Source organism: Ruditapes philippinarum, unplaced genomic scaffold, assembly GCF_026571515.1.
Source record: "Ruditapes philippinarum isolate M1 unplaced genomic scaffold, ASM2657151v2 ctg8861_1_1_1_1, whole genome shotgun sequence".
NCBI lineage: Eukaryota > Metazoa > Mollusca > Bivalvia > Venerida > Veneridae > Ruditapes > Ruditapes philippinarum.
The window spans coordinates 24,219-51,034 of NW_026863974.1; the positions used below are offsets into that span (position 1 = coordinate 24,219).

Here is a 26,816-nt window from a genome sequence, read left to right on the forward strand (position 1 = left end):
TACCATTAAATGTTCCTGGAATAAGTGAATGCATGAAAATAGAAGAAGCCATGTGCTAATGCAAGTCGATGTGACTTAAAAACGTTATATAAAAATAATTTGCTTGTACTGAGCTGAACTGTTAAAATCTACTTGGGCTTGTATCTCCCTTGAAAATAATGTTTTCATATATCTTATTTTAATTAGCGTTTAAAATTAAATACTTTATTTTGAGTACTTCCATATAACGTGTTTTTACAAAAAAAATGTTTTAATGTTTATAATACTTCCGCATTGGCTAAAGATAACATCACATAAGCAATTCATAATCAGTTTTTCATTTTGTACTTTCAAGTTTATACGTTATACTTACATTACGAGATTAAGGGAACCCAAAATATAAAACATGTTTAGCTATGACAAATTGTAAATTTTTACAGTATTTTGAAAGAACGTTATGATTTATTATATATATTTTGGATTTAGAAACATAATAAGGTAAATAAAGGTGATATTTAATACATAAGTTGTTACAATATTTAACTTGCTAATACTTGCTATTATATCTTAATTTTCTAAATTAAAGAGCACAATCTAATCTGTTTGGTCTCAAAAAATGTTTAATTACTTAGGCTGGGTACGAGCAACTGTGTTGATTTTGGTTAATATTATGTTTAGGAAATAGATATCAATTCTGAGTGCATTGTTGTAGAATAATGCACGGTTTGAGTTCAAATGCGTAGTAATATAATCACGAAGGCCGATAGGCCTGAGTGATTAATTACAAAGCATTTGAACGAAGAACGTGCATTATTATACAATAATGCACGAAGAATTAATATCTATTTCCATTCTAACACGTCAAGAAAAATATAATTATTATTATAAAGTTGGTCTTTATGTTTGGCGGTTAAATTTGTTTTTGCCTCAGAGTTTCCAATAGAAACGTTCTTTAAAGGCCGTTCCAATGGGTTGAAAAAACTGTCGTTAAATCTACCGTTTGTAGAAACATTTTGAGAATAACGAATTTTGAAAACGTTGATAAAACTTTGTTTGTCTATTTTATTTCAGTTTATAATTTTCCAAGCGAAATACAAATTTTTAAAAGTGAAATAAATGTAAAACTTAACTCGTCTGCGACGTTAAAATAGCGTACTTGATTTTGATTGTTTTGCACGCGCTGTTTGGCGCTACATTGTGACGTCACGTAAACAACACTTTAAACGTCTGTACAGCGTTAACGACTGAATTAAAGATATTGGTGTTCGGATTTATTTTCTTAGTTAGACCATTTTCTTTCATTCTAGATAGTTTTCACAACAAAATTTGACAAAAGATTGTTTTTTTTTTTTATCAGATTTTTCAAACAAAATGGCGCCCTCAATGTGAAAATACACAGGGAGATAATAAGAACGGCGAGTGCATTGTTGCAGGATAATGCACGCTTCGGGCCGTCTTTGTTTATATAGAAAAAATTCCGATAGTGTTAGAATGAACAATCAAGCTTAAAGGTGTTCATGAAGTTGTTACAAACCAAAACATTAAAGTTTTTCACTTTTTGTTATACGTGCTCCACAACAAATCTTAGACGTTCCAGACGTTTTTAGTTGGAATATAAATACTCTCTTGACATAGAAACAAAATGGCTGACATCCACTGCTTAATTTTTCACTCAACTACACTCATTCACATTTATCTATTTTTATCATTCATTTTATAATAATTTACATATGAAGTCAAATTTTTCTGTCAATGAGACGTATATGTATGTAACATGATTTTGTTGTAATAATATAAATAACTATTGAAATGAAAACTTGAAAATTTGTATTCTACTATGCTTGTTTGAAATACTGTATTTTTATGAGATTTTAAGTATCCTTAAAACCATTTACTTCGTACCCTTTAAACCATTTACTTCAGGTAGTAAATTTTACTCAGTGATGTGAATTAACCTTTTGACCTCTAAACAAGGAAGTATTACTCATTATCTTTATGTATATTTACCTAGTAAGTTATTCATCAAATATTTCTTTTCTTTGTCATTGAAATGTATGAATGATGTTTATGAAAGCAAAAGGCGCACATTCAGTGATAAGTGGATCATCCTATGCAACGATATTAATGTCGAAAATACATTTGGAGGGAAGAATAAATTCAAACTATTAGTAAAATCTTTATGCATTTCATTTATTTATTTATCATCTAGTTAGTAAACCAATTAACTGTTGACACCAAAAAGGATAAAAAACCCAACTGAGTCTTACAAACGATAAACACAAGCCGTAGGTACAACTACCGTTGTTTATTAAGAATTGACATGGTTTAAACTTTTATAACATTAAAGTTAAATAAACTTCTATTTCAAAATATTTACATTGGCTATACTCCATATTTGCAATCAGGTATTAGGAAAATTGATGTTTACATGTACATGGAGATAAACAAGTATGATTTATTTTAACTTTTTTTCATGTAGTGCACTGCAAGGTGTAGATAATATTAAGGTTGGAACGCAGACACAAGAGTATCAGGAGATATAAGTAAAACATATATTATTATTAGCTAATTAATCATTGTTACGTTGATTCGGTATAAATTTCATATATATCACACTGTTTTACAAAAGATTAAGACATGTGTATGTTACAGTTTTACAGCTACATTTATTCACAAGTTATTAGAAATAATTGAAACTTGTTTACTTAAAATTTAAAGCTTCACGCCTTCAGATGAGCCAAATAATGTCAAGAAAGTCTACTTTGAGAAAGATTAACTAAGATTTTAAGAAAAGTATTAATATGTGCGATTCAAGTAATGTTTTTTTTATGTTATGTGAGATTAATGACTAATCTTAAAATATTTCAGTTCCCCAAATTAAATAGAATCCTGACAGAGGTTCTGAAGACGCTAAATTAGAGAATAGATGACAGCAGGCAACATATTTTAGGTAGATTTTACAATATATATATTAGGAATATATCGAGAAAACATAAAATAGATATACACAAAAGTACCTCAATTATAACAAGAATTCCTTTGAATGGCCCACCATTGAACATAAAATTGCCAATGTGACAATGAATAAAATAGAAAACAAATTGGCCGCTCAGCATCTCAAGTATGAGACTAATTGCAATAGCATTAATGAATTAATGAATGAGGGTCATCTTGATACTAGTCGCAAACAAGAAATCAATAAGTTGTACAACACCGACATGGTCTCAACATTTAAACATAAAAATATCTTTCTATGTAAATAAAACTATTGATTTGACTATTGTTTCATCACTAAGCAACCGTTGTTTATCAAGCAAACATTAATTTAAAGAGAAAGAAAGAATGCCCAAAACGGCAAAATTAAGAAAGGTTGCTAGGTTAGAATGGGCATGTTAAGCTACAGTCTCACTTACATCCCGGCAGAGCCCCAGCAGAGCCCCGGTAGACGTCCGGGGTGATCCGGGAACGACCGGGGAACAACCGGGGTACATCCGTAACTCTGCCGGCAACGTCCTGGACGATCCGGGATGATCCGGGAACATCCGGCGTTCGACCCCAGATGGAATAAAATATTTAATATCACCGGGGTGGTCCGGGATGATCCGGGAAGGTATAGCTTTGCCGGCTTCATCCTTAGCTCTGCCGGGAACGACCGGGGTTATACCGGGAAAGCACCGTAGCTCTGCCGGCACAAACCGGGGATGATCCGGGGTATGATATAGCCGGTAGGCACAATATAATCTGCTTGGTCTCAAACAAGTTTGATTACTTATGCTGTGTACGAGCAACTGTGTTGAGTTTGGTTAATATTATGTTGAACAGTCAAGCTTAAAGGTTTTCATGAAGTTGTTACAAACCAAGTTAGCTCCTTTTCTTTTTGTTTTAATTTCTTATCATACGTGCTCCACAACAAATCTTAGACCGTCCAGACGTTTTTAGACGTTTTTAAATACTCTCTTGACATAGAAACAAAATGGCTGACATCCACTGCTCAATTTTTCACTCAACTACACTCATTCACATTTATCTATTTTTATCATTCATTTTATAATAATTTACATATGAAGTCAAATTGTTCTGTCAATGAGCGTATGTGTATGTAACATGATTTTGTTGTAATAATATAAATAACTATTGAAATGAAAACTTTAAAATTTGTATTCTACTATGCTTGTTTGAAATACTGTATTTTTATGAGATTTTAAGTATCCTTAAAACAATTTACTTCGTACCCTTAAAACCATTTACTTCAGGTAGTAAATTTTACTCAGTGATGTGAATTAACTTTTGACCTCTAAACAAGGAAGTATTATGTATATTAACCCTGTAAGTTATTCATCAAATATTTCTCTTCTTTGTCATTGAAATGTATGAATGATTTTTATGAAAGCAAAAGGCGCACATTCAGTGATAAGTGGATCATCCTATGCAACAATATTAATGTAGAAAATACATTCGGAAGGAAGAATAAATTCAAAGTATTAGTAAAATCTTTATACATTTCATTTATTTATTTATCATCTAGTTAGTAAACCAATTAACTATTGATAATAAAAAGGATAAAAAACCCCAACTGAGTCTTACAAACGATAAACAGAAGGCATAGGTACAACTACCGTTGTTAATTAAGAAATGACATGGTTTAAACTTTTATAACATTAAAGTTAGATTAACTTCTATTTCAAAATATTTACATTGGCTATACTCCATATTTGCATTCAGGTATTTGGAAAATTGAAGTTTACATGTATATGGAGATATACAAGTATGATTTATTTTAACTTTTTTTTCATGTAGTACACTGCAAGATGTAGATAATATTAAGGTTGGAACGCGGACACAAGAGTATCAGGATATATAAGTAAAACATAGATTATTATTTAATTTAGCTGATTAATTATTGTTACGTTGATTCGGTATAAATTTCATATATATCACAATGTTATACAAAACTCTAAGACATGTCTACGTTACAGTTTTACATCTACATTTATTCATAAGTTATAAGAAATAATGCGAAACTTGTTAACTAAACATTTAATTAAAGCTTCACGCCTTCAGATGAGCCAAATAATTTCAAGAAAGTCTACTTTGAGAAAGATTAACTAAGATTTTAGGAAAAGTATTAATATGTGCGATTCAAGTAAAAGTTTTTTATGTTATGTGCGATTAATGACTAATCTTAAAATATTTCAGTTCCCTAAATTAAATAGAATTCTGACAGAGGTTCAGAAGACGCCCTGCGAAAAAGCTAAATTTGAGAATAGATGACAGCAGGCAACATATTTTAGGTAGATTTCACAATATATATTAGGAATATATCGGGAAAACATAAAATAGATATACACAAAAATCTGGAAGCAAAGTGATCCCTCGGAAGCATTAATCACAACAGAATTACAAGAGAATTGCAGACTCGGTTTGATTGAGTCTGTACATGAGGGATAATGAATACGTGCAACATCCCTCACGCCTCCTAGCACCGGCTTGAGCGGTACTCAATTCTCAACACTTAAGAGCGGTACTCAATTCTCAACACTTAATAGTGCTGGCATCAATGATCCCGAAGGACTAGAAAAATATAACAACACTGAAGTGAAGTACGGGGTAACTTTTTACAGCTGCCACACAGCACTTGACACCTGCTGTTGTGAAGTATAAAACTCTGGAAGCAAAGTGATCCCTCGGAAGCATTAATCACAACAGAATTACAAGAGAATTGCAAACTCGGTTTGATTGAGTCTGTACATGAGGGATAATGAATACGTGCAACATCCCTCACGCCCCCTAGCACCGGCTTGAGCGGTACTCAATTCTCAACACTTCAGAGCGGTACTCAATTCTCAACACTTAATAGTGCTGGCATCAATGATCCCGAAGGACCAGAAAAATATAACAACACTGAGTGAAGTACGGGGCATCTTTTTACAGCTGCCACACAGCAATTGACACCTGCTGTTGTGAAGTATAAAAATCTGGAAGCAAAGTGATCCCTCGGAAGCATTAATCACAACAGAATTACAAGAGAATTGCAGACTCGGTTTGATTGAGTCTGTACATGAGGGATAATGAATACGCGCAACATCCCTCACGCCCCCTAGCACCGGCTTGAGCCGTACTCAATTCTCAACACTTAAGAGCGGTACTCAATTCTCAACACTTAATAGTGCTGGCATCAATGATCCCGAAGGACCAGAAAAATATAACAACACTGAAGTGAAGTACGGGGCAACTTTTTACAGCTGCCACACAGCACTTGACACCTGCTGTTGTGAAGTATAAAAATCTGGAAGCAAAGTGATCCCTCGGAAGCATTAATCACAACAGAATTACAAGAGAATTGCAGACTCGGTTTGAGGGATAATGAATACGTGCAACATCCCTCACGCCCCCTAGCACCGGCTTGAGCGGTACTCAATTCTCAACACTTAATAGTGCTGGCATCAATGATCCCGAAGGACCAGAAAAATATAACAACACTGAAATGAAGTACGGGGCAACTTTTTACAGCTGCCACGGAGCACTTGACACCTGCTGTTGTGAAGTATAAAAATCTGGAAGCAAAGTGATCCCTCGGTTATAACAGTTATACCTCAGTTGTAACAAAAATTATTTTGAATGGCCCACCAATTAACATAAAATCGCCAATGTGACAATGAATAAAATAGAAAACAAATTGGTCACTCAGCATCTTAAGTATGAAACTGCCCACCAATTAACATAAAATCGCCAATGTGACAATGAATAAAATAGAAAACAAATTGGTCGCTCAGCATCTTAAGTATGAAACTAATTAGAAAGCATTTATGAATGAGGGTCTTGATACCAGTCGCAAACAAGAAATCAATAAGTTGTACAACACCGACATGGTCTCAACATTTAAACTTAAAAATATATTTCTATGTAAATAAAACTATTGATTTGACTATTGTTTCATCACTAAGCTGTCGTTGTTTATCAAGCAAACATTAATTTAAAGAGAAAGAAAGAACACCCAAAACGGCAAAATTAAGAAATGTTGCTAGGTTAGACTGGGCATGTTAATGGGCGATACTGGAAAATATAGGCTACCGTCCACGCCCGCCCTAGCATCAGTTTAAGCAGAATTAAAAATAATACATGAAATGGTAACATTTGGAATAAAAACAGCTGCCGGTGTGATCATATGACGGCTATAATTGAACCTTAAATGAGAAAAGTTAGTGCCAATCCTATCAATGGAATATTGCGTGTGGTTCCCATATAAAAGAATGAACTTGAATATAAATAACAATGTAGATTAGAAATTCGATGGTAAAACGATACATTATAGATATAATAATCAAATTTTTCCAAACTTGTCGTTGGCCAAAATTTGTACATACATAACTTTGGCAAGTTTCCATCATTATGTAATCTCCAAAATACGCTTAATAAAAGTCGGTTAACATTATAATCGAGTCAACAGACATCAATGGTTTCATGTAATTCATCAGCAATACATATACTCGAATCATTTGGAAAATTGTTCGAAAGTTCCAATCTAAGAAATATGAACTAAATTGTTTACTAAAACAAACAGAAATTGTCAATTGAATGATTTTTATTGATCACAAAATCGCAACCGATGAATTTCTGACAGCAAGTTATTTAAGAACTGAGAAATGGTAAGGCACATGATAATACCCATACATTTAAAAACATAATTGCTACGAAAAACGTACTTATTGTTTAAAACTGTTTCGGTTTATATATTTCTGTTTTGATGACAGGTGGATAACTGAGTCATAAAACAAACACTCAGCACTCGAGGAACATTGTTATATTTATTTGACTTAAGTAATATACGGTATCTTATATTAGTTCTAGACTCCTTTTAGCAACATTAGATAGAAAACATCGTCACTGCATAACTTGAGAATTTCAGTGAATATTGTATGGTTACAATAGATAAAGTTTCATCGTTCAGAACTAGAACTTTATATACTACAACGATGTCTTACCATATTTTTGTACTTCACAACAGCAGGTGTCAAGTGCTTTGTGGCAGCTGTAAAAAGTTGCCCCATACTTCACTTCAGTGTTGTTATATTTTTCTGGTCCTTCGGGATCATTTATGCCAGCACTTTTTAGTGTTGAGAATTGAGTACCGCTCAAGCCGGTGCTAGGTGGCGTGAGGGATGTTGCACTTTACATTATCCTTCATGTACAGACTCAATCAAACCGAATCTTCAGTTCTCTTGTTATTTTGTTGTGATTAAGGCTTCCGAGGGATCACTTTTGTTACCGGATTTTTATACTTCACAACAGCAGGTGTCAAGTGCTGTGTGGCAGCTGTAAAAAGTTGCCCCGTACTTCACTTCAGTGTTGTTATATTTGTCTGGTCCTTCGGGATCATTGATACCAGCATTATTAAGTGTTGAGAATTGAGTACCATTCAAGCCGGTGCTAGGGGGCGTGAGGGATGTTGCACTTTACATTATCCCTCATGTACAGACTCAATTAAACCGAGTCTGCAGTTCTCTTGTCATTTTGTTGTGATTAATGCTTCCGAGGGATAACTTTTGTTACCGGATTTTTAATCTGACTTACACACTTCATTCAGTAAACAGTTGCCATTGAAATATAAAAGAAAAGTCATCAAGAATTGTAATACAAAGATTTATCAGGAGGTTTGATATTTTGGCCAATTTATGTATTATTCATATCCCAATACAGTAATTTGAATTCATTTGAATACTACTTTTAGTCTTATATGTTATTTTGTTGTGATTAATGCTTCCAAGGGATCACTTTGTTTACAGAATTTTATATAGATCGAGTCAAGACTGTGTTTGCTATATGAATGCAAAGGTGTTTCAATGTTTCTGGGTAATGACTCAAAGAAAGTTAGGGATAGCTCAGATGTTTTGTTCTTGTCAAAGGGAATGTATTATTAGTATTATATTCTTTATCTAAAATGAGGTCTGCCTTCCTTAGATTTGGTATCTGCTATCATATTGCCGCCAAAACTATTGATTTTGGTAAATGTTGGGTACATGTATATATAAAAGGAGACACTGTATGTAACTACAAATGCCGGAGGAGAAAAAAATATGGTTAAGAGTTAACCTTAACAAAGGTTTTGAAAATCGAACAAAATAATATTTACACTGGATCATGTTGAATAGGACAGCCGTAATTTTTTGTCTCCTCCAGCCTACGCCTACACCTTTCTTTTTATGTCATGCGTGTACCCGACATACTTGTATATTTTAAGACACGATATGTTTTGTTAACATGGACAATATGGTTCTTAGTTATATGTGTCACACTTCGATACCGGTAATAATTTCGTATTGGCTAAAGATAACGATAACATTACGTAAACAACTCATAATCAACTTTCAGGTAATACTTATCACAAGGGCTGGGAACCCAATATACATGTAAGCTATGACAAATTGTAATTTTAAAGGTATTTGTAAATACATCAAGATTGATAAAATATAATATATCTCGGATCTAGCAGCACATTTAGGTAAATAAAGTTGATTTATGTAAATAAAATTGATCTTTAATACACCAGTGGATACAATTGTTTTACTTGCTAACATATCTTAATTTTCTGATTTAACGGGCTTAATCTAATTTTGCCAATGCTTTCTGCTTGGTTTTCAAAAATTTAATTACTAATGCTGTGTACAAGAAACCGTGTTGAGTTTGATAAATAATTGTTTAACAATCAATCAAAAGGGTTTAACTGAAGTTTTTACAAACAAAATTTATGTAGCTGTTACTTCCTTACGATTTATGCCCAACATCAAAAAGCGTAGACTGTTCAGATCTTTTTAAGTTGGAATATGAATAGTCTCTTGAGATCGAAACAAAAGGCGGACATCCGCTGCTTAGTATTGTACTTGTCAGTCATTCACATCTTTTTTATTATTATTCATTTTAGAATAATTTACTCATGACAAATCAAATTGTTTTTTTCTTTGTGTAATGACAATAAACATAATTAAGCTAAATAAAATGCTATTTAACATCTCCGTGAGCAGAAACGAAATAAATTGACTCTAGAAAAGTAAATTGCTTCATACGAAACAAATATAGAATACATTCATCAATGAATCTAATGTGTATGCAACATGATTTTGTTGTAATAATATTAATAACTGTTTAAAGGAAAGCTTGAAAAGAAAATTGTTTTCCACTATGTTTTTATTATAATTAATGTGAGATTTTAAGTGTACTATATTTTACCTTTTCACCTCTAAACAAGGAAGTATTACTCATCATATATAAGTGTATTAACCTGGTTAAGTTATTCATCAAATATTTCTTTTTTGTCATTGAAATGTATGACTGATTTTTATGAAAGCAAAAGGCGCACATTTAGTGATTGCAACGATATTAACATCGACAAATACATTGAGAAATGTATTAAACTTTGCTTCGGAGGCAGAATAAATTCAAACTATCAGTAAAATCTTAAAGTTTATAAATTTCATTTATTTATCCATAATCTAGTTAGTAAACAAATAAATTACGGACACTTAAAAGGATAAAATACAACTGATTCATACAAAAGACATATAAGATAAAAACAAGCCATAGGTACATGTACAACTACCGCTGTTTATTTAGAGATAACATAGGTTAAACTTTTATAACATTTGAATATTAAATAAACTTCTATTTTGAAATATTTACATTGGCTTTACTTCCATTTTTGGATTCAAGTATTTGAGGTATATGTTTACATGTATAAGGAGATGTACTAGATGTATTTTAACTTTATTCAGGTGCACTGCAAGGTGTAGACTATATTAAGGTGTGATGGCGGACACAAGAGTATCAGGAGATATAAGTAAATCATATATTATAATTAGATTATTAATTATAGTTAAGTTGATTCGATATAAAATTCATATATATATATCACAATGTAATACAAGAGTTAATGACCTGGACATGTCTATGTTACATTTTACATCCATGTTTATTCACAAGTTATTAAAAATAATACGAAACTTGTTAAGTATTAAAGCTTCATGCCTTCAGATGAGCCAAATAATTTCAATAAAATCTTTTTTTGAGAAACATGTACTAAGATATTTTAGAAAAGTAAAAATATGCGCAATTCAAGTAATTGTTTACATGTTATATGCGATTAATACCTTTACATGTTATGTGCAATTTATGACTAATTTTAAAATATTTATCATGCAAGACTATGCAGCAAGGGCTATTTTTAATATTTTGCTCTTGAATTGGTTATTTACGTGGATAGAAGGTGGCGTTTGCAATTTGTAAATAGTATTCTTCTTTATCTGCAAATATTTTTTACTTTTAAGTGCATTGTCAAAAGTTTCATAATAAAATTAGCATGAATCTCGAGGCATGCTGCTCTAAAATGATGATAAGGTATTATTTGATGGCTATGACTTCCATCGTTAGGAAGTTAACTGAGAAAATAGCCAATATAGTTTGTCAAGATGTATGAGTTTCCGAACTTTTCTTTGTCTTATATCATGGCATTATTTCTATATTTATGATATATTTTAATCAATGCATTTCGTTACACAAATCAGTATAATTTATACTTTAACATGTTTGTATGTGTACATATCCATGATTTATATATTTCATACCAGGTGTTGATGTGATGATAAAGCATTTTGATTGCAAACATACGGGTTTCTTATCAAAAGAGGGGACAGGAATACTAAGCTGGAGCAAATGTAAGACTAACAATATAATTCCTTGTCTCTCATATATTACCATATAAGGCAATTTAGAATTCAATTACTTTTTGACAAATTATCATAGAAATGAAATATAGAATCATTTACTTTAATATGCGTGATAAATATGGTATAATAACCAAATTGTTAACTGTGAACAACTCCAACTCCCGAACATGACACACATTATACTTATTTTCTTTCATTTAATATCATCTTTTGATTGGATATCTAATTTTCCATACCATATAAAATTATATTGCGTAAACGTATATAATTAATTATGTAATCAGAGTATCTCTTATGTTTTTAATGGCACATTGACAGCTAAAGAACATGTTATTAAGATATCTTAACACTGAAAGGGTAATAGCAAAAATTATTTAAAATCAAACTTCACTGTGTTTGACAGGGATTTTGAAATATTTCATCATCTCAAGAGGAGCAAAAGAAGGCTGTGTATGGAACTTACATTGCTTTGATAATGATTTGTCAAGTAAGCAAAGTTGGTCGATATCGATGCGAGAAGTAGAAAGGTAACAAATTAAAGTCAATGGCTTATGTACCATTTTTTTATTATTTTCATATCACATGGCGTTAATTTAAATATACTTATTTTTTATTTATTTAGGAAATCAGAGAGTTTGAAACGATAAAACATATTTGACAGTCACATGCTATTTTTTGATTAGGTAATTGATGGATGGCAGTCGTTATTAAAGTCAACGCCTCTAAAGCACGACTTTATAATACATAACAGTTTTTTTATAAATGCTTGATTGCTCACTTGAAACTGATACGGACTTGTATATGTAATAAATTATATGCAAGACAGAGCTTGTAATCTACCATATCCAATATATTTTTTATGTGACAATAAGATTACCTTTTAAACCAAATATCTATGCGCTTCGTTATTAAGATATGAGAAGAAAGATTAAATTAAGTTAAAAACAAAAGTCAATATATACCGGGGTTGGTTCTAAATTGTCTAGATTTGAGAAAGCTTAATTGAAGGTTTATTACTTTGATGGTTGGGTATTTAGTCACACAGTCACACTGGTACTGTTACGGCCATATGACGATTGTAGTTGTTTATACATTGTTTGATGTATGAACGGATATCTGGGCAGAACCGCAGACTAGCTTCACGGGGATATTTAATGATCAATGCTTTACTTAATTCTGGACGCGGTGATTGTTAAGACGCACAAGTTTTTATAGACACAATGTTGCACACTATATCTATTCTTTCTATTTTGGTTTGGAAGAACAACATTTAAAAAGTTTCCCCTAGCTATGACTTTTAAAACGCATATATGTTTTCTCCCATAGACACAATCAAACCAAGTCTGATTTTTCACCAAGTCGATGTTTCATTGTTTCCAAGGACTGTGTGATTATTTGTATATTTAGCCATGTAGAACATATATTTACTATTTATTATATTCCGTATTCAACAACGTCGGAATATCTCGTTTTTTCCGTATTTCATAGATACAGTTTTATGATTCAGGTATTTTATGTTTAACAATATATTTACATTCATTTCATATCATGTTAAATTTCTGCTATTGGCTAATAATATTTTTTAGCATCCTGGAATACAACAAGGGCATAGTGGGGATAAGAATAATATTCATTGATCACAAGACACCGGAGCTGATACTAAAATGTGATACTGCAAAGAATAGAGAGGTACGGTATGTTCTGCAGGAAGTTATCTGTTTTGTGCGTTTCTATCTCTATATATATAGCTTCGGTGTTTTAACTTGATTTTTTTTAATAAATACAATGTATTATAAATGTTCGTTACATCTGACATTCTTTTGTAACTACCAGAATATCGTTGCTTTGAAGGATGATGTTAAAATACAATTTCTAGGTGCCATTACGTAGACACTTTGAAAGTTTTGTATATGCTAGGTATAAACTACGAGGGATGTTCAAATATGAATGCAACTAGGCCAATATCTCGTTTTTATCCACATTTTGCACAAACCATAAACATGTTTCGCATAGATGGTTGTGTTAGCTTTCAATTGATACAATACATGTGTAAATCAGTTCAGTCTAGCTTTGACAAATAGCTCGATTAACACTATCTACACGTGTATGCTTAAACTAAAATGGTTGGAAAAGGTCTCCTTTCAATAACCAAATACGGTCATATATCAAGAACCGCTGTTTTCTTGGTAGACAGGCGAAATGTTTGAAAAAGTAAAGAATTTGATTGCTACTGATGCAAGATTAACAACAATGTATATAGCTAAATGCTGTGGCATCTCTTTAAAAGCCACCCATATTATTCTCAAACGTAATTTAAAAATGAGGACGATATGTGCCATCTCCTTACAAAAGTGCACAGACTTGGTCGGGCAAGAATCTCCAAAAAATTGTTGAAATAGTTCTTTAAATACATCAACAGATCTTTCGCAAATGTCATAACTGGTAATGAGACGTGGGTTCATAAAAGTTCACTTTTATGAGCCCATAACAAGATAGGGACAACCAAATGTCAAAGACCTTGCATAGCAAAACGCACCATGAGCGTCAAAAGGGTCAAATATGTAATTTCCTTTACCAATCAAGGTTGCCGTACCAAAGGGTACATCTGTTAATGCCAAGTTTAACAAAAGCAAGACCCTTCATAAATGAAAGAATTTTTCCAAACCCGTCGAACATCAAGTGGTATCTGTGGTGCATGACAATGCTTTGTCACACAAAGCGTCTATTGTACGAGAATATCTGAAACAGGTAAAGGTTATCGAGCTTCCTCCCCTCGTCATTCACCAGATCTTTCCCCTTGTGACTTTTTCCTATTTTCGAGGCGCAAAAGAAACATCTGGTTGGAGAAAATATTAAGCGTGACTAAATCTCGATTCGGCTATTTTCCAGTGTCTGAACAGTATACATCAAAAAGATTAAGAAAACGCATTTACAAATTGGATTAGAATACTAAAACTTTGTATATCACATGGTGATGAGTATTTCGAAGTATTGAAATAATTAATTTGGCACTGTTTGTTAAGCACTTCTGAAAATTGATCCAGTTGCATTCATATTTGAACACCCGTCGTATAATGTATTTCAGAGATAATGGAGGACCTTTAACTCTTTTCTTCATTTTCCAGATGTTTGTATACTAGTATTCAAGATGTATGGACCATTTAGAATAACGCTAAATGTTCGACCAATGATTTTAATTAGTTATATGAATGTGTATGTTGAAATTGTTAATGACCAACTCCTTTTGATATGAAAAAGATATTTGTAGACATTTGCATTTGCTTGTTTGCTGACTTGTTAGATTTATAATCACACAAATCAATGTCATACGGAGACAATCTAGCTTAACTGATTGAGGAAGATCCTGGTGTCCCTTCGTGCATGAGCGGGTACTATAACTATTGACCTTTCGCAAAGTAGATGGGTAACTCATTCACATGAAATACTACAAAGTTGGTATTCAAATCAGTAGTGTTGAGGGGCAAGTGATTTTAAGTATTTGCAAAATGTGGTTGACAGAAGTTAAATAAAACATTTCGATTCCAAAATAAGTTAAAAATACAGTACATCTAATTGTTTGTCGGTGATATACCCTAAACATATGATATGAATAATTTAAAGTGTGTAGGGCACTAGAAAGAGAAACGATGTCTGAAATACTCCTTGTAGTGCAAATAGTTTCTTTGGGCCATTACATATTTTTCTTTGTATAAATGAAGATATGGTTGGAGATGTTTAAAGAGGCCCATGCAGAAAGTCAGCCATTATCTACGTAGGTATTTTTTATATTGCAAAATCTAGTAAATAAATTTAAGTGTTTTGTATTTTAAAATGAACCTTTATCCGACTTGTTCGGATATGACAAATCAATTGTTTAGTTGATCTCCATGTTCGAAGAACCCTTTAACTAGTTTAGTTAATATATATTTATATGCAATGTTTTCTTGTAACCTCAATGACATCTTCTTTGTATATTGAAGCAGAATTATGGCGTTAATGTTTAAAAAAATAATAATAAAGATGACATTTATAGATTGATGTACAAGTATATGCAGGAATACATTTTTTCTTGAACTTTTCTTTAGAGTTATTTTAACACCATAGGAGAATGTCTTTTTTTCATTGTTTAGAAATCAATTTATATCTTTACACAGCGACAGTGGCTTCGGAAGCGGCGGCTCCATCCCGAGCAGTAAGTTTCGGATTGCACAATAATTATAATAAACGCATAAAGGATTTATCTATTAAATTAGATTCATTAGTTTTTTTTTTTTCCCCCCTGGGTTTAAAATGGCTTTTTTTTTCCCCCCCTCCAATAAAATTGGGGTAACTTAGAAAAAACCAAATGATCAGCCAAACGTGTACATCATTAATTCAACCAATAATGAAAGTTACAGACAGTACATACAATATATAGCTTCATAAACTTTAGGAAAATATCTGTAAATTGTATATGCATTATAATAAATGGTTGTTTTTAACAAATTGTTTTTACTTTTTTCAGGGAATTCAAGACGTTTTGATAATCAAAGAGATAGTGAATACATGTATTCTAGAGTAAGGGAAATTTATGATGAAATTAAAGGTAAAGATACACATTTCGTTATTTGATGGCAAATTACAATTTTAAAATAAAATATGAAAAAAATGGAGCATTGAAATGTTGACATTTTTAGTTGTTGTTTATAGAATTTTAATAGAAAAAAGATATCAATGCAAGATAATGATTATTCTTAGTGGTTTCCCATAATGAACATTGCATTCAGTGTCAAATAGTTAGGAGCAATAACTAAATTAAAACGTCTTTCAGGTAACTTGAAGGAATCAGAACGAGCATGTACAATGAAATTAGATGACTTTAAGTATTCTTTTGTTAAGAGAACTAACAAAGTTAATTAGTTTTCCAAACATAACACATATATAAAAATACATAGCATTTATTAATCTTTAGTTTTACCATTAAACTGCATCAGTCCTTTTGCGTAACGGTATACGCGTTGTCGAATCGCTCTGTTGTGATGTATATATGTTGTATGTTACGACAATAAAATGTAAAAGTTGACCAGAGCTCAGTAAATTTTTTGTTTATGTGTCTGCTAAATATGAATGATTTTGCTGGCAAAAATTTGTAATTCGTATAAAATGTTTTATAGTAAAAAATAAAATAGTATATGAACTTTACGGACAACTGTCGTATTTATCACGGAATGTACTCAATCGGCAACAAAATTATCCACACAGCTATGCTTCCATAGTTAATGCAACAGTATAATAATTTTTAGTGGAATTATTATATATTTCAATGTTTCACCTGCTAAACACTTATATAATTTCCATGACAATTGCTATTATTGCTTTAGGTATTCCTCATACCTTAATCTTCAGTAATTTGAGGTATTGTGCGGAACAAACTGTCATGAAAGAAACATAATATAATGATGTCATATGTTGCAGTTCGGATTAGAATATCCGTCCAGAAGGTACCCATCGGGCTTGCCATGTTTCCGCCAAAGGGGTGGTGTGTACGCGTCCCCAAGATGAGGTTACAGTCGCGTGCTGTACAACAGCGTCCTTTTTGCTCATTTTTAATTATTTAAGCGCATTCTATCACAGAACTGCGATGAAATGACGTCATTTTGGTGCATTTAAGAATGAAACTTTGTGCTTAGGTCCGTTATGATGTCAAGTCATACGCTATTGTACGGGAAAAGTTTCGGGTGAAATGGCCTTAATTTCCATGAAAAAATATTTAATTCAGGTAAACCGTTTAAATATGATATGATATGGTAGAATATAGAATGCGAATGCGGTTCAGGAAAGAACCCTTTGAGTAGGATCCCTTTGGGAACCAGTCTATGGGTAACACGGCAAGCCAGTTTACCGGCAAAAGGGCGGGTACTCTCAGAACGGACATTCGATCCGAACCGCAACAAATGGTCTCCAGATGAGCCGAAGCATTTAAAGAAAAACGAACTAAGATTGTAAAGTGAATTGGTCTGTAATGAAAGGTCCGTAATACAACAAAAACGTATTTAACAGTTTTTTTAGTATCAAACGTTGCAACACAACACGAAAGAAAGAAATATGGATGTTGTTTGCAGGTGTGAGATAAATAATCTAATACTTCACACAAGCACATATATAGTAGATAATCTATAAATAATAAGATGTTCTAGAACAAAAAACTATCATTAATCATTTAAATGTTCATACAAAATCACTCAGAACTTTATTTTCGAAGAAAAAGTTTATTAAACTCTCCAAATGACCATTTCTATAAAAATTTTTAGCAATATTTGAAATAGTTATGAAAAACGTGCCTATTGTCAACACCTACTCTGCCGTATATTAACCTCTTAGTGATTTACCACATCATATATGAATAGATTGTTTGTGGCGCATCAAATATGTAATTAAAGTAAAGTTATTAGAAATATACTATTTTTTTATTTGCTTTTGAAGGTGTTACCTTTAGTAAATGTGTGTTGCTAGAAATATTGTAGGCAATTGAATTTTCAAAAGTTTGAACAATGTTCTAGGTATTCGTCCTTTTAAATCAACTCGAACGTAAATCTTTAAAATTTTAATCCTAGGTAAAGATGATGTCTTGCGCAGACCTGCAGTAAAATCTGTAACTGAGAAGTTAACGATGAGTAAAAATCGAAACAAAGTGATAATTGACAACGGCAAAGGTAATTTGTAAATATGTTCTTTTCTCTAGCGCGAAATTATAAAATATATTATATATTGAAACAAAAGTAACAGCTTACATAGAACAATACTTAAACACCGAAATAATAATGTGATGAAAATGATCGGTCCATTTAATTATATATGATTTTTGTTCTGTTGGTACAAATATTGTTTGTGCATGGCACTGACAAAAATTGCTGGACAGAATCTCTATTAATTCATTTACTCCTCTATTGGAACAGATATGCCTGATCTAGTAACGAATGAAACTTTTTTGAAATACGGAGATGGCCTACGGGTATTTGGAACGAAAGGTAAGAATTCATATATTAAACACAAATTTAAAGGGACTTACAAAAAAGCATTGGAGACGGTGTAATTATGATAGTTTTCTAATAACCATATTGATTCACATGCTGGAAACATTCCTTACATAATATTTGTATTTGCCTTATGTGTAACATTTTACTAAAAGTCGTGACTAGCAAACAATTGTCAATTACCAGAACATATTGTAAAGAAAAACCGTTGCTTTATGTACCAAGATGAATTATTCTTATCAGAAATTAACAATACTATAAAACATAATGAACCTTGAGAACTACAAATGCAACATATTTATATTTAAAAGATTCATTTACAGAAACGATTTTATCGATATTTATTGTTGCAAAATGTCAAAACTTTCTCTCACTTAGGAGGCTTATTTCAGTTTTTTTATTTACAAATGTAATTTCTGAGTTCAGATTACAAAGTGAGTGCAAAGGTTGAAGACACAGCTGTCACTGATGAATGTAACAAAAGTACAGATATACCATGCTTGAAAGAAAGTCTCCAATCTCCAATTCAAGAAACCAAATGTAAGATACACAATGTCATGCTTGTGTCTGATTCATACATTAATATGCAATTTCCAGAAATGATGTTTTCGGTGGCCGCTTTAAAGTGATTTAAAGAAAACAACCAACATATAAAAATAGCACCGAATTAGTAATTCATATTTTGTACATTCATAAAACAAAAAAATACAAATTAAGAAATTGAAACAGTAAACACTTGTAATTTGTTAATCCTAAATAAGAGTTAAATAAGTCCATCGAATTCCAAGAATTGTATGTTCTAAGGTGCACATCAGAGACTTTTATTCATGTCACACAAATGTTCATTATTAAAGAATAATGTTCATTTGATAGCTTTAATTTATTACTTTAGCAGGCAACAGACGCTGTGAAACACAACTGACAACCACAGTACATAGCAAACATAAAACAAACCCTGCTGAGACAATTGTTCAAGCACACCCAGCTCTGTTGACAAGTCCCTTTAGGTCTGATGATTACGAAAACTTTGAACTAGGTAAGACAAATGCTGCTTTGTTGAAGAAGTTTGTTTTTTCTATCAAAATTGATTTCTCTGATTTCTTACATTTTAAAGGTATATTATATATCTCATTGCTTGCATATCGTTAACCGAAAATTGGGTGTTCAGTTACGTTTTTATAGCTTTATTGTTCTATTCTAAACAGTTTATCAAACGGAATTTGCGTTTTTCTGATTGATTCGCGTTTCTATGACTTAGTCCTTTGCTGAAAACCCCGAGAATTCCATGCTTAGTAATGATTATAAGGACAATATTAAACAAGTCTTAACATAATAGTAATAATCAACATTGAAAATTTCTCAAGAAAATATTAAAATTTAAATTGATTGTTCTATAATGGGCGCATTTCCATATGTATATTGTTATAAAATATATCCTAAGAAAAAATGTGAATAAAGCTTTAAGTGATTTTGACATTTATGTGATGAACATTATTATTTTGTCTTAGGACAATTCATTTATTATCTGCTATATCTGGATATTTTATATCTAATCATGTAACACCCACTTACCAACAACATTCATATTCAAATGTAAATTTCTTTTGTGGTTTGATATCTAATTTTATCAGCTAAGTTAAACCTTCTGTTATGAGCTATTATGAAAGGTTATAGAAATCCAAAATGCAATTATGTTTTTTTTAATTGTCAAACTGCTTTGAGGAAAAAAACATGTTTCGAAGTAAATCATTTTTGTACTTTTTTTTTAATTTGCATCATAACATTTCACAAATTATCATAATTCTTTCATGTCCATTCTACAAAAAGAATACAATATACACTATTTTCATTAACATTTTTATCTCTGATCAATACAAGCTCAAAAAAACCAAGAACTTCAGTTAAAACGGACCTTTATAAACCTCTTTCAACATCTTTCTAGGTCAAGATGAGAATACCCGTCCGAAAGTTATTGATGATAATACAGAATTTGAATATACAATGACAGACAGAGATTCATCAGCATTCATGAGTGTTGCAGGTTGCTCAGATTCTTTTGTTTCAGTAGGACAAAGTAAACTTGATTCAGATTCACATTTTATAGGAACATCTGAAGGCGACAAAAAGTCAGATCATGTTATGATAAAAGAGAATACATTCAAATCATTACAGGTGGACAAAGCTCCTGAAAATGAAGGACATATACCAAAACATTCATCTTTACCTCATAATCAGGAATATTACCCTCCAGGTCCTTTATCTGAATATAGCAAAGCAGATCGAGTTCCGCCGTTTTCTGTACAAGGAATCAAATATCAAGGTGCAGATTCATCGAATGATATTTGTAACAAACACGACGAGGAAATTTCGTCAGTGTTACCCACGGACAGTGGTGATGTAAATTTTCGTCAGGCGTCTACGTCTCATTCACAACAAACAAAATCCGAAGTTACTACGGAAACAGAAAATACACCTCAAAGCTTAGAGCCCGGGTCAAATATAGAGGATGAGAATTATACATATGAAAACATCACGTTTTTCGAAAACAAAGAGCAAAATAAAGTCTCTGTTAATGAAAACGAAACAAAAAGAGGCAGTAACAGCAGTACAAATAGTACATCTAGTTCAGGTAGTAGTACGGATAGTGTCACGTATGAAAGCCCAGACGAGGGTGCACATGATGAAAAAAAGATGGTAAGTCAGATAAAATATATGTGAAACAATATGAAACATTGTCATCATGACCATGCTTTGGGCTTTGTATATATCTCTTACACATACAATAATTTAATTATCTTACATTTTCCTAATATTTAAAAACCTTACAATAACTACAAAATACTAAAATTAATATTTATATTTAGATAATATTTTAAAATCTAAAACCAGACAACAAAAAATAATTTCATATTACAGGTCTTTCGAGAAGAAGAATATTATTGCGAACGCCCGAAAGACATTAAAAGGTATTGATTGTATCCTGATATGCCTAGTACATATCCGGTATTCTATTAATATATTTAGCATTTTGTCAACCAAAGGCAAGTTATTTTGTAATAAAATATATCAATAGTTTAAATTGCAATTATATTTTATCGCTAGCAATCTGTCGTTAGGAGAGATTCTTCTAGATCATAGTGAGTTTTCAAACGCGGTTTAATGTGGTCTGTTCATGACAGAGAGTGGAAGGTGCACATAGCATCAGATTAATCAGAAGGTATTCTTCACCGCAATGATAAATTAGTAACCACGTACACAATTATTTACGACTATGTACTATTTCGTTAGCGCATGTTGAGACACACTCATTTCATATAATAGTAGTGTATTTTTGTTGTTCCTTTTTCAGAAATCTTCAAAACAATCCTCCTGGGACATTTCTTATTTGCAATATCAGATCCGAGCAGGTATGTTATAAAGGGATACTCAGGCAAATTATGACAAAAATATTTAAATTATCTTATGAACTCAAATCATGCTAAAATGACATTTTTTAATATCCCAGGATGAATTTCTGTATATAATGTTATATATTTTGGATTTGGAGCGTAAATATATCTATATATGTTGAACGAAATTAGAAGTCGACATAAACACCGAGTAGTTTTAAAACAGGTAATGTCATTTGAAAAAAAAACTGGAAGTTACAATAGCATATATTGTGGATATTTTATGATTGAAACAAGTTTAATTCATTCATTTTACGTTTAACGTTTCATTTAACGTTTCCAAAGTTCACTGTGGCAACTATTGTAAAATCTCAACGCTCTAACCTGACGGGGTTAGAAAACCACCATGTAATACTTTGTAATGAGAAAAGATTTGTTGCTGTGACTCCCTAGAATATTCATTATGAGGACATTTATAGAATTATAATGAATAAAGAAATCAAAACGAAGAATTGAAAATTTTTCCTATGTCTCCCTTTGTTAGTTTAGTTAAGTTTTAATTTATTCAAATTTATTTTAAATCGATTGTGTTTGAAGCTATAAGCTTATTTAAGCACTCTCGAATCCGTCTCTTGAATCAACCAGTACTCAAATGAATGTAAAGTTAGTTTCTTGCTCAAGGAAACAACGGCTTGCCCCTGACAGGGTTTGAACCCACAGGGTCAGCAATTCTTAGATTAATAGTCCGACGCATTAACCACTCGGCCACGCCGCAACTCCTTTAAAGGAAGTAATAGATATTTGCACTTGTCATTTACTTTCTCTGTTGTGTTTGTTTTAAAGTCGTTTTGACTTTGATACTTGACGAGTAAAACGATGTTTGCAAGTGTTAGGATGATGAAATACCTTTGTTTTTAATAATTAGTAGCGGTTGTTGTGCAGTAAGAACAACTCAATTTACACAATCTGTGTAATATTTTCAATACATTTCATTTAACTTTCTTATGAGATTTGATAACTGCTCGTTTATGCACAATATCACAAATGATTGTTGTGGACTGACACTAAAGAGACATTTTCCAAGAACCCCCTTATAGTATAAAAATCTTCAAGAGGTGCGTTATGGTCGTTCAATGTTTTATATTGAGTGAACAGGTGACATATTTGCCGTAATTCCTTTCAATTTTATAATTGACTAAGCATTAACGATCAGTGACTCAAAGGGCTTCTGTGTAAATACCCATCGTAATTAACCTGGTACCTTCAATTATAAAAAGAAAGAGGGGATCTATACATATTTCAGGCAGATCTTTATTTTATCCATAACAATTTCTAATATAAACTGTTGGTTATCAACATTTTGTCGCCAGTCAATCTATTTAAATATAGAGCTACACAATGAAAAAATGAGAAGAATATCACTTCAATTCATAGTCTATGTTAAGAAATATAACTTATTGCTGTATAACATGAATTTTGTTAACAAACATATTTATTTAAAAATTTGGTCATATCTTTGGGTAAAATTTTCAATTACATTTGTAGGCTACAGCCTTTAATATTTAATAAATCTAACCTGTTTCTTTTATGATTCATACGTTTTTCAAAATTAAATATTTCAAACATATGCAGGTGTTGTGCCTGGTCACCGATAAAGGCATCAAGCGTTTCATCATTCATCGACAAGTAAGTCAATTCTAGTGTTTGGTCTAAATTGTAAAATTGTTAATAAACTTTAAAGGAAATTCAGTATCAGGTTTGTCTATTACTTTATGTAGTACGTGTTTATCAGAATGAATGTGTTTATTGGCATTCACTTGTATTTTTTATCAAGTAACATCCAAATACACGTGTCATTATATAATTTTCCTTTAAAATTCCATTACCTTTGAATTAATTGCACTAACAATATCAATCAGGTTATTTAAAATAATTGCTATTCATAAACTTAAAAGGCTGCATAAAAATGTCGATGCATCCTCTGTAAAAGCTTGTAGAAGATTTAAAGACCGGAAGAGGGAAGATTATGAATGTTATAGCACATGATGCAATAACATTTATCTACAGCTTTTAAAACATTATTATTACCATTAACATCAATTTAGGAAATTATTTAGAATTAACTGCATAATAACACAAACAAATCAAAATTCATAAGAAAGCACAAGTTCTTTATTATCTGTTATGTTGAAGTTTATGTCCCACTTTAAGTTACATGGTGAAGCCATTTAAAATACATTAGAAACAAATATATCTTTTGAAAATTCTTCTTTTTTCAGGGGGAGAAACTATCGCTTTTCAAAGACTTTTCCTTTCCAGAATACACCTTTCCCGATCTGAATAAATTACTCAGGTATTACCATATGTACGAATTGCCCTCTAAAAACTTTAAAGTGAGACTTGAACGAGCATACAAATCTGACAAAGAAGATTAAATGAATAAAAAGAAACTATAAAGTCAACTTATCGGATAATAATACCTAATACTTGTAAAGACAAACGATATACGATACACATGTGTGCTAACTGAGTATATGCTCTGAATCTGAAAACGATACAGGTTGAGAGATATTTATTTCTTTAAGTTACAGATACTAAATGGAAAACTTGTACATAATTATGAATTTAAAAAAAAGCTTTATTAAGATGTATAATGTGTTAATAAATGAAAATTGAAGCAAATACAGTCTAAAGCTTAAAACGGATAACAAATCTCGCTACAGTACTAAATGGATTCATACATTTAACTGCAGCGCTAAATGCATTCATAAATTGATTCAACGAACAGTATTAGATTTATGAAGTATATGGAGTTATAAAATAATGACTTATTACAAATAATGATGAACGTTTTTATTTGACAACAACAACAACAAAGACAATAGACAATAGAAGCTCCACGTTTCTTTAAAAGGTTGTTATGTGTATCAAGACCTTGACAAAAAGATAAAACAGTTCCGGTAAGAAAATGATGGCATACCATTTGCAAAAAAAGAGATACACTGGACTATTCTCACCCTTTTGTCAAGCTCACGACAATCACTTTTTTATTAATGTTTTCACCTTATTTGTGAATAATTATGTAACATATTATATAAATGGTTAAATGTGGCTCATTAAAATACCTGCATTGTGATTTAATGAAATATAGCTATTTACTTGATTGATGGTCTTTTTAAATCATTACATCATCAAATTAATGTCCTGTTTCTTATATTTACTATATAAACGCACTGCCCGTTTTTTGTGTCAATGTGTTAATAACGGTAGAAGTTAAATGAAAAGCAGTTAGCTACGATTTGAATTTTGAGCAGATAATGAATGGTGTGCATTTTAACGTTGAAAATATCATATCAAAAAATCGAATTGAAAGTATTATCAGATAGCTCACATAATATCATATTTACAATAGGTTGCTACAAAGTTGCATGTAATGGTTTTTTTTTAATTTAACTTCCAAATAAGGCAACATGCTAAAAAGCAGGAATAATTATTTTTTGAAAGCCTGCAAAAGTATTAACTTTATTTTGGTGATGGATTTATTGGTTACAAATTGTAAGAAAAAGTCATACATATCAAAGCATAAAAAGCTTTTAAACGTCAGTTTAAAGTCCTCATATTTTAAGATATGATACTAGATGATAACGACCCTTATGGACTCTTGCCGTTGAATAGCATGTAAAATTGATTTGCTGGGCACTAACAATACTAAAGCACGGAAGCGGGAAGTGACGGAAGCACGGAAGCATTTATAAATCAAAGGGCTGCAAGCTCTGTGGTATTTTCTGATCTTTGCAATCTAAATCATACTGACTATCTGTATGTATTTTCCTATATAAGTTTATTTTTATATACTATAATTCATCTAACGCAGCGACTGCGTTAAGATTTTTTTCTATAACAGTTTGAGATTGATACATATGGAATTTTGCATGACTAGAGTTGCATCAAAAATCATTTTTTATGACAGCCACACTTTATCCTTGCATATTGTGGCTACTTCGTTAAAAAAGACACTTCAAAGAAAAAGTTGCCTCGACTAGGATTTGAACCTTAGGCCTCTCACACCCTAAACGAGCGCGATACGAGCGCGATACCCCTGCACCATGGTGAAGTAATACGTAATACGTAGCCTGAATAAAAACAAATACATTGTAATTCTAAATTGAGAATTTCCATTTTGTGTTTGTAATCCTTATCAATTTCGAGGTATTTTGTTCACGATAAACATGTTTAACACTGATAAAAATAATTTAGCGAAAATTATGGAACGCCATAGCTGCCTCATGTTTTTACATTTCTTTTTATCGTGCCAAGAAAGCGTCTTATCATGTCAAATGTAAGCGTTGTAATGCCATTGTTATTTGTCGACTTGTCTAAACATTGCCTTATTATGCGTAACAGTAGTCTTATCTCTTTAAAATATAATGTTGACTTGTGTTAACATTGTTTAATTATTTCAAACAGTAGTGTTATCATGCCAAAATGTCGTTTTGGCTTGTCTGAAATGTGTCATATTATGTCAACTAGTCGCGCTATTTGGTCAAATTGGGGAGCTGTTTTGTCAAAAGACTGTCAGATCATTTGAAACAGTAGTGTTCTCTTGTCAAAATTTGGTGTTGACTTGTAAAAGCACAGCTTTATTTTATCAAAATGCCACGTTATTTTGTCAAAATACGGTGTTTAAATGCCTTAACAGTGTCTTATTGTGTCAAACA

General features: G+C 31.6%; 2 protein-coding genes across 7 annotated transcripts; both read left to right on the top strand.

The window, feature by feature from the left end:
• Positions 1-343: 343 nt before the first annotated feature.
• LOC132723984 (uncharacterized) lies at positions 344-18,881 on the top strand. Of its 5 annotated transcripts, XM_060708788.1 has the most exons (11): positions 4,539-4,840; positions 5,176-5,270; positions 10,746-10,810; positions 11,598-11,684; positions 12,100-12,223; positions 13,283-13,385; positions 15,416-15,468; positions 15,851-15,888; positions 16,201-16,281; positions 18,290-18,388; positions 18,632-18,881. In XM_060708788.1, exons 3-11 carry the CDS (start codon positions 10,780-10,782, stop codon positions 18,766-18,768), a joined length of 753 nt encoding a protein of 250 aa, XP_060564771.1. In that variant the 5' UTR covers positions 4,539-4,840; positions 5,176-5,270; positions 10,746-10,779; the 3' UTR covers positions 18,769-18,881. The 5 variants fall into 5 exon arrangements, with proteins under 5 accessions (XP_060564770.1, XP_060564771.1, XP_060564772.1 ...); XM_060708787.1 differs by lacking the exons at positions 4,539-4,840; positions 5,176-5,270 and adding an exon at positions 344-477; XM_060708789.1 differs by lacking the exons at positions 4,539-4,840; positions 5,176-5,270 and adding an exon at positions 9,267-9,386.
• Positions 18,882-19,097: 216 nt separating this feature from the next.
• On the top strand, positions 19,098-25,298 carry LOC132723980 (uncharacterized). 2 transcript variants are annotated; one of them, XM_060708780.1, is made up of 7 exons: positions 19,098-19,249; positions 19,602-19,745; positions 20,652-21,403; positions 21,626-21,675; positions 22,059-22,116; positions 23,731-23,784; positions 24,378-25,298. In XM_060708780.1, exons 3-7 carry the CDS (start codon positions 20,711-20,713, stop codon positions 24,531-24,533), a joined length of 1,011 nt encoding a protein of 336 aa, XP_060564763.1. In that variant the 5' UTR covers positions 19,098-19,249; positions 19,602-19,745; positions 20,652-20,710; the 3' UTR covers positions 24,534-25,298. The 2 variants fall into 2 exon arrangements, with proteins under 2 accessions (XP_060564763.1, XP_060564764.1); XM_060708781.1 differs by having other exon boundaries at positions 19,116-19,249; positions 19,605-19,745.
• Positions 25,299-26,816: the final 1,518 nt, after the last annotated feature.

Excerpts from the sequence above, each read along its gene's own strand:
- LOC132723984 (XM_060708787.1), top strand. The coding sequence starts at position 10,780 with ATGGCGGACACAAGAGTATCAGGAGATATAA. Across the intron at positions 15,469-15,850 it reads GAAAGTCAGCCATTATCTAC|CGACAGTGGCTTCGGAAGCG; the intron begins GTAGGTATTTTT and ends ATCTTTACACAG. Across the intron at positions 15,889-16,200 it reads CGGCGGCTCCATCCCGAGCA|GGAATTCAAGACGTTTTGAT; the intron begins GTAAGTTTCGGA and ends TACTTTTTTCAG.
- LOC132723980 (XM_060708780.1), top strand. The coding sequence starts at position 20,711 with ATGACAGACAGAGATTCATCAGCATTCATGAGTGTTGCAGGTTGCTCA. Across the intron at positions 22,117-23,730 it reads GCAATATCAGATCCGAGCAG|GTGTTGTGCCTGGTCACCGA; the intron begins GTATGTTATAAA and ends AAACATATGCAG. Across the intron at positions 23,785-24,377 it reads GTTTCATCATTCATCGACAA|GGGGAGAAACTATCGCTTTT; the intron begins GTAAGTCAATTC and ends TTCTTTTTTCAG.